This window comes from Ciconia boyciana, chromosome 5, assembly GCF_034638445.1.
Source record: "Ciconia boyciana chromosome 5, ASM3463844v1, whole genome shotgun sequence".
NCBI classification, from domain to species: domain Eukaryota; kingdom Metazoa; phylum Chordata; class Aves; order Ciconiiformes; family Ciconiidae; genus Ciconia; species Ciconia boyciana.
This window is the reverse complement of record NC_132938.1, coordinates 56,690,606-56,705,535: the sequence shown is the minus strand read 5'-3', so window position 1 is coordinate 56,705,535 and position 14,930 is coordinate 56,690,606. Positions and strand designations below refer to the sequence as shown.

General features: G+C 40.7%; 1 protein-coding gene across 3 annotated transcripts in view; it reads right to left on the bottom strand.

The window, feature by feature from the left end:
* BANK1 (B cell scaffold protein with ankyrin repeats 1) overlaps nucleotides 1–14,930 on the bottom strand; it is a 161,612-nt gene that overhangs the window by 128,751 nt on the left and 17,931 nt on the right. For 2 of the 3 annotated variants that reach the window (XM_072862618.1, XM_072862619.1), the window contains exon 2: nucleotides 4,154–4,552. The exons of the other annotated variant lie outside the window; for it this stretch is intronic. In XM_072862618.1, coding sequence (XP_072718719.1) covers nucleotides 4,154–4,552 — 399 coding nt within the window. The remainder of the gene's footprint in view (nucleotides 1–4,153; nucleotides 4,553–14,930) is intronic. 3 annotated transcript variants of the gene reach the window in all.

The window sequence follows — 14,930 nt, the reverse complement described above, 5'->3', positions numbered from 1 at the left end:
AACCTAATAAAACAGCAAGCAGACTAATGGATAGTTATGACTCCTGAGCTGTACTGAGAAGTCCCACCAAAAAGTCTCATAAAAGTGTCAGCACAGTTCAGAAACAGTGTCACAGACAATTATTTGTATTAAATAAGACTGTTCTCTTTCTGCATCATCAATACTGAGGCACAGACAACTACAGGAGGAATTTGGGACATTGAAAGATCTAAGTAACTACCCCCTGCTGCAAGTATCTATCTGTATCTACAAATCCTCTGCTTAAACATATGGCTAGTGTGAATTTGAAGTGGAAGTGTTTCAGGACTAAACAAAAACCCCAGCTATGCCTAGGCTAAAACCCCCCAGGGGACTGAATTAATACATTGAAAGTATGTTGATTTAATACAAAAAGGGGTACACAGTTCAGCAGACCAAGGAGAAGTTGTAGAAAGAAAAAGGGAAAGGAAAAGACAGGTGCAAACAAAATGTGTCTCCTGATTCTACTTGCAGCAATATTAGGGAGAGCTGTTAAAGAAAAGTCAGAATTCTAGAGTCACACTGGGCCATCTTAGATGTGAACATAAAATAAAATTTCTGAGTGTTCTACTCTTTCCCAGAGATTTATCTTTTTTTATGACAACAGACCCTTACACAAAATTCAAAACCAACTCTAAATCTGAATGTAGCAGTTTCAAACAGTGAAGTATTTTGTGAACAAGTCCTGCTAAAGGAATCTTTTGACAACAATAAAAATATTTGCGTTCCTCTTCATGCATAAGGTGAATATAATAAAATCTGTCACCGTCCAGGAAACATATGTTAGAAAGGCCAGTTTCCACGTCTCAGTTCTCCCTGTACTCCTCCAAGAATATGTTCAAACAGGAATGACAAATCCTTCAGATTTTGTGTTTAAATCACATTACAGGGCAAACAAGGTCTCTGCTGGGTACATAACCCCCTGCATCTTCCATTTTATTTAGGTTTACTGAGCATTTTAATTAGTATGGGTTTTGCCTAGAACTTTTGGCATATATAGTGAAAACATTTAGAGGTAGAACGAAGTTTTAACAGATAAAGAGCCCTACCTGCTCCAACAAGATGAAACTGGCACCATCTGGTAGGCGAAAGGTTTTGGCAAAATAATTGGAGGGGGGAGCATTTAAAATTAGATTTATTTTGCACTCTTTCCATCTCAGACTGTAGAGACAGCACAAAGAGAATAGTATCTAGGGGAGAAGAGGCAGCTGAGAACTTACCTTGCCTAGGAACTTTGCAGAGTATGGAGAAAGCTGTAGTGGAAGGGTAGTGATTACTAACACCTTAGCTACGCCATTATTAACACTCTTTAGGACTGTGAGGTAACAACCTGATTTAGCATCTGTCTTCAGTTGTTCTAACTACCCACAAGCCACTCCTGAGCCCTGGCATCAATTAGACCTAGGATCTCGACGGCCTGCTGTCCCAAGGGATTAACAGTATTTCGTTGTGGTAGAGCACAACAGCATGGTGCCATGTAATCATTGTAATTAAAGCACATCATCGCTAAATTTTTAGACTTTGGTAGAGTGACAGCTCTTGTTAATACTGAGGAAACAAGAAGGTACAAATGCATGGAGGACCAAGTTAACGCCAATGAACAGTTTAGGAAAAAAAGGAACAGAAAAGCATGAAGAACATACACAAAAGTGTTTTCATCGCTATCTCCAAAAGCAGAAATATAAGGGACAAGGGATAAGCACTGAAAACAATTAAAAGCAACAGAAGATAATGATCCATGTGAAAAGAGATGGGAAATCTTGCAAGTGCAGTCCTGAAGAAAGGCATAAAAAAATTGCTCCAAAGGAAAAATAATCCAAGTATATTTACTAACCCCTTAGCAAGCCATTTTAAATACAAGGGAGAAGTCATTTTCCCAGATGCGTAATCTGTCAAAATCCCTGCCACAGATATCACAAAGGCTAAGAGCTTAATAGGATTCTACAAAAGAGCATCACAAATACAGACACTGCAAACAGTCACCATTATCTTTAAGCAAAGGTAAATAATGATAAAGACATGCACATCTTCATTCCTTAGAGCTTAAATCAACACCCAGGTGACAGCAAATCTCGCACTTGGAATAGTTTCACTGTGCAACAGAGAGCAGTGCAGACGTCTCCTAGCAAGCCCTGATCTGAGCTGGCCTGCCTGATGGCCAGGGCACACCAGCACAGAAAAAACAGGGCCAGAGCAGTTCTCAGCTATGCGTATGGAGGAGGGCTTACACCCTGAAGCACCAGGCAGCAACACTAGTCCAGTCCTGGATCTAGTTCAGTCAATTGAACTTGTCTGATCCCAGCCACAATCTATGCTACCCTGGTAAAGATGTACACGCTGAGACTGGGGCCTTCAACAACTATTCATTAATTCAGCTTTGCACTCGTCTCTGAAGTTGCTGCTATTGACCCCTGCCAAAGAAAAGATCATTTGAGCACCTATTAGCCACTTGACATTACAATGTAAGTAAAATCCCAAGGGCAGATGCAATAAATATTTTTGTGAATGCAGAGACCTAAGCAAAGAACCATCATCTGTCTTCCAGGAAACTGTTTATCTTTGCAGAAAATTTTGCAATTTCCTGTGCATGAGTCAACTGACTGTCTCTGGGCCCAGTTCTTTCCTATATATATACACACACACATAGTATAGACCCACTGTTTTCATTCCACTAAAAAGCTGCCAAGGAACTTCAATCTGAAGCCACATATCAGACACAGTCAGAAATTGCAAACATTACCTCCTGAAACCAAACCAGGCAACTGTAATTAGCCCCAAAACTTAAAGTCTGAGAGACACTCAGAAAAAGATATACTGAGGAAAAGGTTAATAAATACTGAACAGCAAGAAATGTTAGAACAGGAGATGGTTGGGAAGGAGGAGTCTAAAACTTAGTTTTGAAAGCACTGATCTGATACAGCCAGACTGTGTGTAGACACATTCTGGGCAGGTTCGAAAGCCTTATAGTATGCTTAAGCTTATCTGCTCAAGCACAAGGCAGCAGGGACATCCAGCTAGGTCACTCTGACTCAGCTGGGGTCTCTCTACCCCTGTGTTCAAAAGAATATTCTTGATTGTTCATCTGCATACAAAACTAGGTTAATTTCTGAGTAAAACTCCTGAACTGACGATGTCTTTCTCAAGCACAAGCTCCCATGCCAGTAAAATGGCACCTGGCAGGTAATAAAGACAGAAGGACAATGTTCTGCTTAGTGGACAAAATCATGACAAAATAGCAAGAATTGAGAGGAGGTAAGAGATCTAGAGACTACAAAGAAGCAGTAGTAAATATGCTCTTAAAGGAAAACACACAGGCATCTACCTGAAACCTGTGTACAACTTACATTGCCTTTCCAAAGTGGCCCATGCATCTGTCTTTCTAAAGCTGTTTCTGGTTTCATTTGTGCAGCCTGGCAAAGTTAAACTTTGGGTTAAACTAAACCATGTGCACAGACGTTGCCATCTCAGTACCCCTCACCCTCAGGAGAGGGGTTTTTCTTACATTCCGGAAGTGCTAATTTTTATGTTAATGCTTCTTTGTAGCATCCATGGATGTGCAAACACATACAAACTGGGCAGTTTTAGTCCTTCCAGTGCAGACTTACTGGGTTGGTAAAAAGGGAAAGGAACTTCTGCTCTTACAGCTTTTGTGTGTCACACAGGAAATGATGCCATCCATGAAACTGGGTCTTACTCAGTAATTATTCTTCACTCTGTCAGATTTATCTAAAGAGATATATATGCTGTCACATTAAGGAATTTTGAAAGAGATGAAACATAAACCCATAGTTTTGTACAGTTTCTGAGATTTGTAAACTCAGGAAACAGAGAAACAAGTGAATGTCAGCTCTTCAATCTTACCATGAAGTAGTGATGGTAGGTTCACAGGTGTCAGTGGCAGCTTTTAGACTTTCCAAAGCTGCTTCCCCGTGAAAATGAAGCTGGACTAAGAGTACAATAGTTTCATCACACTTCAATGACAAATACATCATCAAACGAAAACTCTTGGACTAAGCTGAAGAGAGGTAATTTCTCCAGAAAATCTGAATTATCACTTTTTTTCTCTTCCAAATGATATTAGGACAGCTGAGAAAACTCTTTTAATAGTCATACAAAGTTTTCATTTTTAAATTACCTGGTTGAATAATTCCAGTAACAACAGAGAGATATTCTTCAGGTTCCTGATCGGTGGAAATCTCTTTGCTGCCTCCATCTAAGGTCAGTATCTGATAAAGAATCTCTGAATTCTCCACCCCACAAAGTAGAATCACCACATTATCCGGAGGTTTTAGAACTTGCTCCAGAAAATAACTTCTCTTTCGATTCAGGCAGTTAAGAAGTCCACATGATAGTATCAGGAGTTTACATTTATAACTGGCTAAAGAGAATAGCTCCTGGTACTTGAAAGACAAAGTCTCTAGATTGTAGAGTAAGATTCCTCCTTCATTCACTATGTGTCCAAAAAGAGATTTTAAATACAGAGCCCACTCTTCTGCTTCTTGTTCATATATCACGAGAATATCCTTCGTATTTTCTAGAGAGAAGAAAACATTAAAAAAAAATAAGTTCAAATGCATTTTGAATCCATTATAAATATCAGAAAACAGATCACTAGTTCCCTCCCCCCCCCCCCCCTAAAAACTTAAGGTGCTGAAAGGACAGGTCATCACCTTGAAATGACCACCATCTGCTTATTTCTAGACCAAGGCAGAAAGATCGTCCACAGAAAGGCTGGTAAAATAGTCCGGAATATTTTATGTTTAGAATAGCTTCAGTGAGTATTTCAGAATAATACTGAAATTGCAGTGTAGAAAGCGGAGAGCATTCACACATTCTGCTCACTCCTAGATTCTTGACAAACAGGTGATACTATTAAAAATGCAACAGTTAGCTTTTAATGGCAGAAGTAAAGAATATATATACTTGAACACTGGACATGATCTGACTCCATTAGAAACAGGATTGGTATGTTTAGGATATTTTGGCAGCATGGTATTAGGATAGTCGTTAGTGATCTTTCTTTACTGTCCTTATTCTAACAAAATTACTTACGAACCTGACAAAAATAAACCTAGAAATACTTTTTTTTAGTTCTGCTTTCCCTTTAAGATGTAAAACATGATGCTAGTGAGAAGACTAATATTCTTCCACAGTGGTACTAGGGTGGCAGTATCCAACAGGGGCAACAGGCACAAGCTGAAACACAGGAGGCTCCCTCTGAGCATCAGGAAACGCTTTTTTTGCTGTGAGCACTGGCACAGGCTGCCCAGGAAGGTTGTGGAATCTTCCTCCTTGCAGCTACTCAAAAGGTGCCTGGACATGGCCCTGGCTCTAGGTGGCCCTGCTCGATGGTGGTTTTACAAGATGGTTTTACAAGATGGCCTCCAGATGTCCCTTCCAATCTCGACCATTTTGAGATTCTGCGAAACCATAAAAAACTGTGATTTGCTGACCAATACAATACACATTAAAATGCCAGGGTAGCTTAATACCCCTGGAGTGGTTCACAATCACAGCCCTGCGGAGCAACAACAGGAGACACAGGAATAGATAGAGCTGCTGCACTTCACCTCCACTGAACTTCACTGTGTCTCCCAGGTTCCTGATGGGCCAGGCAACCTGACTGGCACTTGTCTGCAGTGCACCTGAGCTTCTTTGCAGGTGAGTATCTAAGCTGCTTCTTTGTGAATATCAGGCGATACGGAAATGGTGGGCATACACAGAGTTAAAATGTTTCTTGGGCACACAATAGATCTGGACAGTGGGATGCACTGTTGGAAGCATAGTATAGATGTAGCTAAGGAGAATAAAAAACCTGTCCAGGATCCCATGGAAGTCCCTGGACAAAAGAAGAAACTGAACCTAGATCTCCAGGCCAGGATTACTGCTTTAATTATGGGACTTCCCTTCTTTTTAGAAGAAATTATTTCTAAATTTTGTTCATTCATTCTTTACTCAGGAGATATTTCAAACAAAGTTTACCCAGCTGAAGGCTGACTGAAACTTGTAGAATAGGGACACTACAGCTTAGTCTCTTGAGTTCATTATATGTCTATAAACTGCTTGGAGGATAGCTGCCATCTTTTAAATATTTGTGAATACTCATCCTTTCAAAAACTTTTCTGTCATAGGAAATCATACAGGGCCATGCTCAATATGGTAGTGGGTGATGATATTTCAAGATGACTGACCCTGAACAAGATATTAGAGCAGGATAATATTTGTCAAAATGTATTTGGAAAGCTCACTGCTTTTTCCATGGTAAAAGCATTCTGAAAAATGCCCATTTCTGCTGAAATGCTTAAGTTTAATTGTAAATATAAATAGTAGTGTACTTCTCATTTAACTCAGAGCAATTATGACACTAGGGTAAGAAAACTACTTGCTGCAATGCTGCAATGTTACTTGTTTTCAGAATCTCATTTGATTTTCCATAACTCCCCCACAAAAAAAAGTAGAAACAAAAAGCTGTGAAGTTTGCTGCACAGTTTTAAAAGAAAAAACTATATTAACAGAGCTGTAAGGCCAGAAACTCTTTCAGTCTGACCACACTGTTTCATATCACAGGAAAAGGAATCACCAAGCACCTTCTATTTTCAGTCCTTGTTTACTAAAAGCACTGTAGTGGTCCTTTAAAAATACAGATTTAAAGAGGATGCTTAATCCATGAAGAAGTTTTAAGAATTCATTCTTCACACTTTGTTTGAATTTCCTTAGTTTCAACTTCCAGCCACAGAATATAATTTTATCTACTTCTGCACGCTTAAGGAAGTATCTGCTCTCAGAAACCTGTCCCCTAAGGTCTTCAGACTCTCATGAAGTGACTCTTAGCCTTGCCTTCGTTACAGTTTGTAAACTGGGATTATTACTCTTCCTACTACAAGAGAGGCTTTGCAGAACTCCTACCCTTCTTTCTGCACTTTTGTGAACTCTCCTGCCTTTTCAAAATACCTTCTGAGGAACCCAAAACTGCACACAGGGTAGGAGTTCCTTGATACAGGGTATGGGAAGAATAAAATAATCTCACTTGAGATTACCTTGGATATGCACAGAAAGTTCACATTCAGTCTTTAAGTTAAAAGGTCTCATTTTAAGTTAATGCTCAGCTGTGTTTCCTTCTATTATGATGGACTTGGGTAAAAACATAGCTAAGTGGAATTGCAGGGAGGGATAAACAAGCATGTTTAAATTGAATGGTAAAAATTTTTTATAGCTTCAGAGAACCTTGGTGTCCTGATTGTGCAGAAGAGGCATCTGCTGGTGTCTTCCACAGCACCCACTTGGCCAAGAGCCTGTTTCCTCTTAATGTAGAAGGAGAGCACTGGTGAGGAACAGTGCACAACTGTGCCTCATCCCTGTGCAGACTGGAAGCACCCAAAAGGCATTCCCATATCCCAGAGCATGAAAGAACTGCTGGACCCAACCATTCAAGCACAGTTGAAGAGCTCCCTGTATGCTGGGTGTGGAGGAGTAAGTCCTTCAGTAGAAATGTTCTTAAAGAGCTGACATTATATAATAATCATAATAAAAATATACATAAGGTATAAAGTTCGCCCCTGTCCAAATGGACAGTGCAAGGCTTGAGTACTCAAGAAATTCTAAAGATAAAAGTGAGGAAGTTGCATTGAAATGATAAAAGAAGATGAAGTAATTCTATTTCCATACAGTATATCTGCACCTAAGTCCACAGCTTTGACCTTAGATAAGTGTGAATGAGAAAGGAGTTTTCAGATATTTATTGAAGGCTCGACAACATTTCTTTTTAACTATATTGATTTTTATATATGAGAAAGAAAGCTTTATTTGTATAAGAAAAGGGAGTGAAATATATCTAACACCACACTTGATGGAAGAAAGACTCTGCAACATAGATCTCATAAAACTTTAATTTAATATGGCTGCCATATTTAATCTGTCTTTTCTATCTATATACAGAGGGAAGAGTCATACTGTTGAGAAGACACTCATACAAGCGACGTATTTCATGCTGCAGTTTAGTGCAATGTTTATTGGTTTGAAGAAAGCAGCTAGTGCTATCAAGTTACCTGTGGGAAACCAAATGTGGGTTTGTTTTGAATTATATGCTTGTATTTTTTTTTCTGCCATTGATCTGCCTTCTAGATTGAGAGTTAACTTTGATTTTAAGTAGGAACACAAGACCTACATCCTACTTCCCCAAAACCATATTAAAAGGCGAAATATCACTATTTTGAAATGCTTACCTGACTTTAAATGTAGAGTCAAAGTTTACCCTAGGAACAGTTATGAAGTCCCCTATCTAAAATCTACTCCATGTGCCTTTAGCTTTTCCCTGTTACACAATGTTTTTGCCTTCAGAAGTTTTACTAAGATGTAGATGCTTGAATGCAGTTTACTTGAAAATTAAAGCCCACCCAAAACTCTGCCTTGAAAACAGTATCATTTTAACCTGAAACAACAAAAGCTTAAGTCTAGCTTTAATACAACACTACCCAGTATTGAATACACAGTAACAATACTTAACTTTTCAACTAGAGTTTTTTCCCCTTCATTATTTTCATCTCTCACTGAATATTTCTTTGAAGTTACTGCACTTGGAATATAATGTAAGTTGAGATTAATTTTGTTCCCTTGAAAGTTAACGTAATAGAAACTATCATATCCTGACAAAATTAAGCCATGCTTCAACTACTCCTACTTGGAAACTGACTCAAAGGTAGAAATAAAAATGTATTATTAGTTCAGCAATGAGAAACAGTAAGAGAATTTATGCAGTCATCCATAACCTGAAAGGGTTCTTCTGACAAGCAAAATTATTCTCTAGTTACTGGTGTGTGGTTGCCCAAAAAAGCACATCTCGTGAAACATGCCATCTGAAGCCTTCTTTATAAAGACCTGCTGAATCTTATGAGAACCAAACGAGACGAGAACGTCTTTGCAGACTAGTGTGACCAAGCAGGAATCAAGAAGTTGCATACATAAGGCAAAAGAACATCTTTTTTACGGCAACTATAGAGAAAAAAAAAGGCAAGTGAAAGGAAATCTCAAGAACTCTGTAATGCACTAAATACATCGGGAAGGCAAAGGAAACAAATCGAAGACTGGGGGCTGGTGGCTACTCTTAAACAGGTACCTCAGTTTATGAATCTTGCAATGCTGTAAAAGATTCTGTGTGTTTCAAAGTCAGCAAGAAGTACTTGGTAACACTCATCTTTGATAATAACATTGCTAGGTTCAGAAAAGCAAGTTCTCTGCACAGATGCCAACTTACTCCCCACCTTTTAAAGACTTAATATCTGTAGATCATGTGCTTTACTTCTAGATATCTGCGTTTTACTACAGTTGTTTCCAGCAAATCAGCATTAACATACTTTGACTTAAATAAGGCTGATTTCAATTAGGCTAGAGTTCAAAAATTGGCTCTACAGTCCCACTGCCTTAGGATGCTTTGGTAAAAAAAAGTGACACTTGAACACTAATGTTTACCCAAGTTTTAACTGAAAGATGGATCACCATATTTCTCAGGGTCATCCACAGCCTTCTCCATTTAGGGTACTGGAGCACAACAATGTCATTCCCTGTTGTTCACTCAGCTGCCCAGGAATTCCTATAACCACACAAGCTTGCCACAGTCAACCCTAATGAAAAAGTAATCCAAGTCCGTTTACAATCCTTGCCTCAATTGCATTAGCTTTTGATATCTGTGTGAAGAAAACTCCCTTTCAAATTGTTCTCAAATACTATGTTGAGAAAGGAAAGGATCAACTGCTGGAGAAAGAAAATTCACCCCTTTTATTTCTTCCTGTCACACATGTCCTCACTTGGGGAAGGGGAGGTTGTTTTATTTTTTTTTAAATGGCAGTCTTGAAAGGAAAGACATTTGAGAAAGAAGTGTATGAACTCTGTCGGTATGTAATGAGCTACTGTCCATCAGCAAAAATTTGTTAAGATAAGTACAGTTGCTGAATATCTCAAAGGAGAAGTGGAAAAGCACAGACTGGAAGTTCTTGCTCACCTTCTTGTAATCTATTGATGAAAAATTGGGGCAACATAAGCAATATGGAATGACATCCATTGCATCTTTAATTCTTTTGTGAATAGCAGGCTACACTCTCCAGGATTACCATGAGTATCTTCCCAAGCTAAAAACTTACACAAAAAGAAGTGTTAGTTTTTTCCAGGCAAGGAGAGCCAGGGTAGGGAAATTCAAGACTTTAGAAGTCAACCACACTCACCTGATTAGACTTTTATGTATCTTAAGATTCTAGTTTCACTGTCCAAATCAAATGTCACCCGTGGTGAATGCCTAACATTCTCCTATGACTTCCCATTCCACGGAAATATGCCTTCTTCATCTAGAGAGTCTTAAGTCCATATTTTTTAAAACACTAGGGTTTGAAAAAATGTCTGTTTTCCCTCTGCGGCATCTCCTTTGCTTTCCCTTTCCCCCACATTCCTTTCACCCTGTAGGATAAAACTGGGTATAGTCAAAGGTCATGACACAATGACAAAAAATGGAGCATGAGAAACATAAGAAAGTGTAAGAGACCCAGACTCCCATCTTTACTCAGAGATTTGCAAAACCTTTCTTCTAACCTCAAGAAGATTCATTTCCATTTGGGCTTTATGTAGGATGAGAATGGCAAGCATACATACTAGTTCAAATGAGACTCCAGAAGCAAAGGACCTTTAGTCTCTTGGCCCCTTTGCAATCTTTCCACAAAGATTCAGCCATTCATTTCTTCATATTGCTTGCCCTGATCACTTAAAATGACATAATAAGGAACTATGGAAAAAGTTTCACTAGCACTTCAAACCACCCCTGCAATTTAACATTTGGAAACAGAATGAGAACATTTAATTTGGCACTAATCGGTGGCCTTAGCATAATGAACTGCCCCTCACCCATCCAGAGGGCATTGATTTTCCCAGTCAGCGCACCTGACCCACATCCAGTAAATGTATCTCAAAACACATCTCTAGCTCTTGGTTGCTGGAATTCTGCAAGGCAAATCCCCTGAAGCAAGCCAAAATGGACTCATCACAGGAAGGACAGCAGAAAGCACTTTAGAACTACTTGCAGATAATGGCAAATGTTTTCAAGTAAGTCATGTTGCTTCTCAGAGACGTTCCACTAATGGAAATGAAAATTATAAAAGCCTGCTTGTAAACTTTAGAGTGAGATCACGAAGCAGCTAAATTGCTGCAGCACTGTGGCACACCTGTTTCAATTAAAGCAATTATCCTAAAGCATGGGACATTCCTGCCATCACTGTATCAGCCAGCAGAGCGGCTGCACTTCTATTCTCAAAAGCCTATTTAACTAGCATGTAATAAGAACATTTTCATCCTTTATGTACCTTCTGTCGCTAATTGCTAAGTTGTGTGTGAAAACAAATACTTGCTCTATCTGTATAAAATCAAGCCTCATGTCTTCATCATTCTTCTCACTAAGCTCAGTGAGGTCTGGAGTGGGCAAAATGAGGTTCCACAGAGAGGAACAATTTTCCTACAAATGGGATGAGTTTAGGCTTGATCTTGTGGGCTTTCTCTGTAAAGAGATTCCATTGACCTTTCCTGCAATGACAATGGGAACATAGAACCAAAGAAGTTCTTGGGGTACATTTCCATAGCATGGACCTGATCCAGGTAGACTAGAAAGATACCTGACTATCAAACCTGACAAAGCTAACATTATGCCCAAAAAGCTGTTTCTCCTGAAAAGTGATATGGCCTTATTCCCTGGTTTAGGCCTCTCTCTCTGATCTGTCCTGTGAATACATAGGCAAGTGTAATGATTATCACAGTATCTTTGTGTGTGGAGGCCTTGTCCATCCACAGCTGAATACCTACTGATGGATAGGTGCTCTCATTTCTAATGAACAAGACTAAACATGAATATGGCATATAGAGGTCCGAACTCAGTTCTCTATTTCAAGGTATACCTCCACCTTTATCACCACTGTAATGAGGCAAATTTTTGTATCATTACAGTCACTTCCTTGAGAGCAAATCGCACCTTTGGTAGATTTAGCAGAATACAACCAGGTAATTCAGAAATGCTTTAGACATGAACAAATCACGAAGAGAAAATTATACCATAATGATAGTATAAAGAGCTGAATGTCATGGTTTAGCCCCAGTCGGCAACTAAGCACCCCACAGCTGCTTGCTCACCCTCCCCCACCCCCAGTGGGATGGGGGAGAGAATCAGAAGACCAAACAAAAGAAAATTTGTGGGCTGAGATAAGAACAGTTTAATAATTGAAACAAAATAAAAATAATAATGATAAATAATAATGATAAATTGTGATAAATTGTAATGGAAAGGAAAACGGGGGGGGGGGGGGGGCAAAACCCAGTGGGGAGGGGAAGAAAAAAAAGAACAAGTGATGCAACTGCTCACCACCCGCCAACCGATGCCCAGCCGGTCCCCGAGCAGCGATCACTGCCCCCCAGCCAACTCTCCCCCCAGTTTATATACTGGGCATGACATCATATGGTGTGGAATAGCCCTTTGGCCAGTTTGGGTCAGCTGTCCTGGCTGTGCCCCCTCCCAGCTTCTTGTGCTCCCAGCAGAGCACGGGAAGCTGAAAAGTCCTTGAGTGGTGCAAACATTACTTAGCAACAACTAAAACATCAGTGTGCTATCAACATTATTCTCATCCTAAATCCAAAACACAGCACTATACCAGCTACTAGAAAGAAAATTAACTCTATCCCAGCCAAAACCAGGACAGTATCCACCCCTTATTCTATACCATCTACATCATGCCCAGGTCCTACCCTTTCCAATACATTCCAATTAATCACCACCACTTTTCCTGTCTTTTGATATATACAGAGAGATATCATTCCCTTAGTCTATGGGCCATCCCTCTAAAATGTCTGTTGAGTTCATTTAGTCCATGACTTTGGGCTATCTGTCATAACAGTCCCTCAGGGCAGGAGAGATGGTGCGTGGTGTTGGATTGTTGCATGCTGAAGCCAGTTCTGGTTCCATCACCACTGCACTTTTCCAGTTCTATCATTGCTCCACTTTGCTTGGTTTCATCAAAGTTTGTTCTTCATTAATCTGGGTGATTCTGACTGCAATATCATTGATATGGCATATAGCCACCATAGAAGTGAGGACATGTAGTATTACATAGCAATTAACATCATAACATTTAATTCATTGGCTATTTTCATCCAAAATCAAATCCCCTTGAGGTACACATTGGACTTCCCCATCCTTTCGCATTATCCACCAAGTGCACCCAGGTCCTTGAGCAAAAGCAATCCCACGAATGGGTTTTCCTTTGCCTGAGGCAGGAATAACCCAGTTTGTCTTCCCCAGCATATTTTTTTATGTGCACTACAGAGACTTTATCCCCTTCTACAGTACGTAAAAGTTTTGACTGGGCAGGCCCAGCTCGACTGACAGATCCCCTAGTGCTGACTAACCAGGTGGCCTTTGCTAAATGTGCATCCCAGTGTTTGAATGTCCCAGCACCCATTGCTCGCAGTGTAGTCTTTAACAGTCCATTGAACAGTTCAATTTTCCTGGAGGCTGGTGCATGATAAGGGATGTGATATACCCACTCAATGCCATGCTCTTTGGCCCAGGTGTCTATGAGGTTGTTTCGAAAATGAGTCCCGTTGTCTGACTCAATTCTTTCTGGGGTGCCATGTCACCACAGGACTTGCTTTTCAAGGCCCAGGATAGCATTCCAGGCAGTGGCATGGGACACGGGGTATGTTTCCAGCCATCCAGTGGTTGCTTCCACCATGGTGAGCACATGGCGCTTGCTTTGGTGGGTTTGTGGGAGTGTGATATAATCCATCTGCCAGGCCTCCCCATATTTATATTTCAGCCATCGCTCTCCATACCACAGAGGCTTTAACAGCTTGGCTTGTTTAATCGCAGCGCATGTTTCACATTCATGGATAACCTGTGCAATAGTGTCCATGGTCAAGTCCACCCCTCAATCACGAGCCCATCTATATGTTGCATCTCTTCCTGGATGGCCTGAGGTGTCATGGGCCCACTAATAATGGACTATAAATAATTCACCCTTATGTTGCCAGTCCAGATCCACCTGAGCCACTTCAATCTTAGCAGCCTGATCCACCTGCTGGTTGTTTTGATGTTCTTCAGTGGCCCAACCCTTGGGTACATACTTTTACAACCAGGTTCTCCACCCGGGCAGCAATATCTTGCCACAGTGCAGCAGCCCAGATGGGTTTGCCTCTGCGCTGCCAGTTGCTCTGCTTCCATTGCGGTGACCACCCCCACAGGGCATTTGCCACCATCCATGAAGCAGTACAGAGATAAAGTACTGGCCACTTTTCTCATTCAGCAATATCCAAAGCCAGCTGGGTGGCTTTCACCTCTGCAAACTGACTTGGTTCACCATCTCCTTCAGCAGTTTCTGCAACTTGTCGTATAGGACTCCATACAGCAGCCTTCCACCTCTGATGCTTTCCCAAAATACGACAGGACCCATCAGTGAATAGGGCATATTGCTTCTCATTTTCTGGTAGTTTATTGTACAGTGGGGCCTCTTCAGCACGTGTCACCTCCTCCTCTGGTGATATTCTGAAATCTTTGCCTTCTGCCCAGTCCAGGATCACTTCCAAGATTCCTGGGCGATTGGGGTTTCCTATCCGAGCCCATTGTGTGATCAGTGCAACCCACTTACTCCACGTAGCATCAGTTGCATGATGTGTGGAGGGGACCCTCCCTTTGAACATCCAGCCCAGCACCAGCAGCCGGGGAGCCAGGAGGAGCTGTGCTTCAGTACCAACCACTTCCGAAGCAGCTCGAACCCCTTCATATGCTTCCAAGATCTCTTTTTCAGTTGGAGTATAGCAGGCCTCGGATCCTCTGTATCCCCAACTCCAAAACCCTAGGGGTCGACCTCAACTCTCCCCTGGTGCCAGAGGCTCCA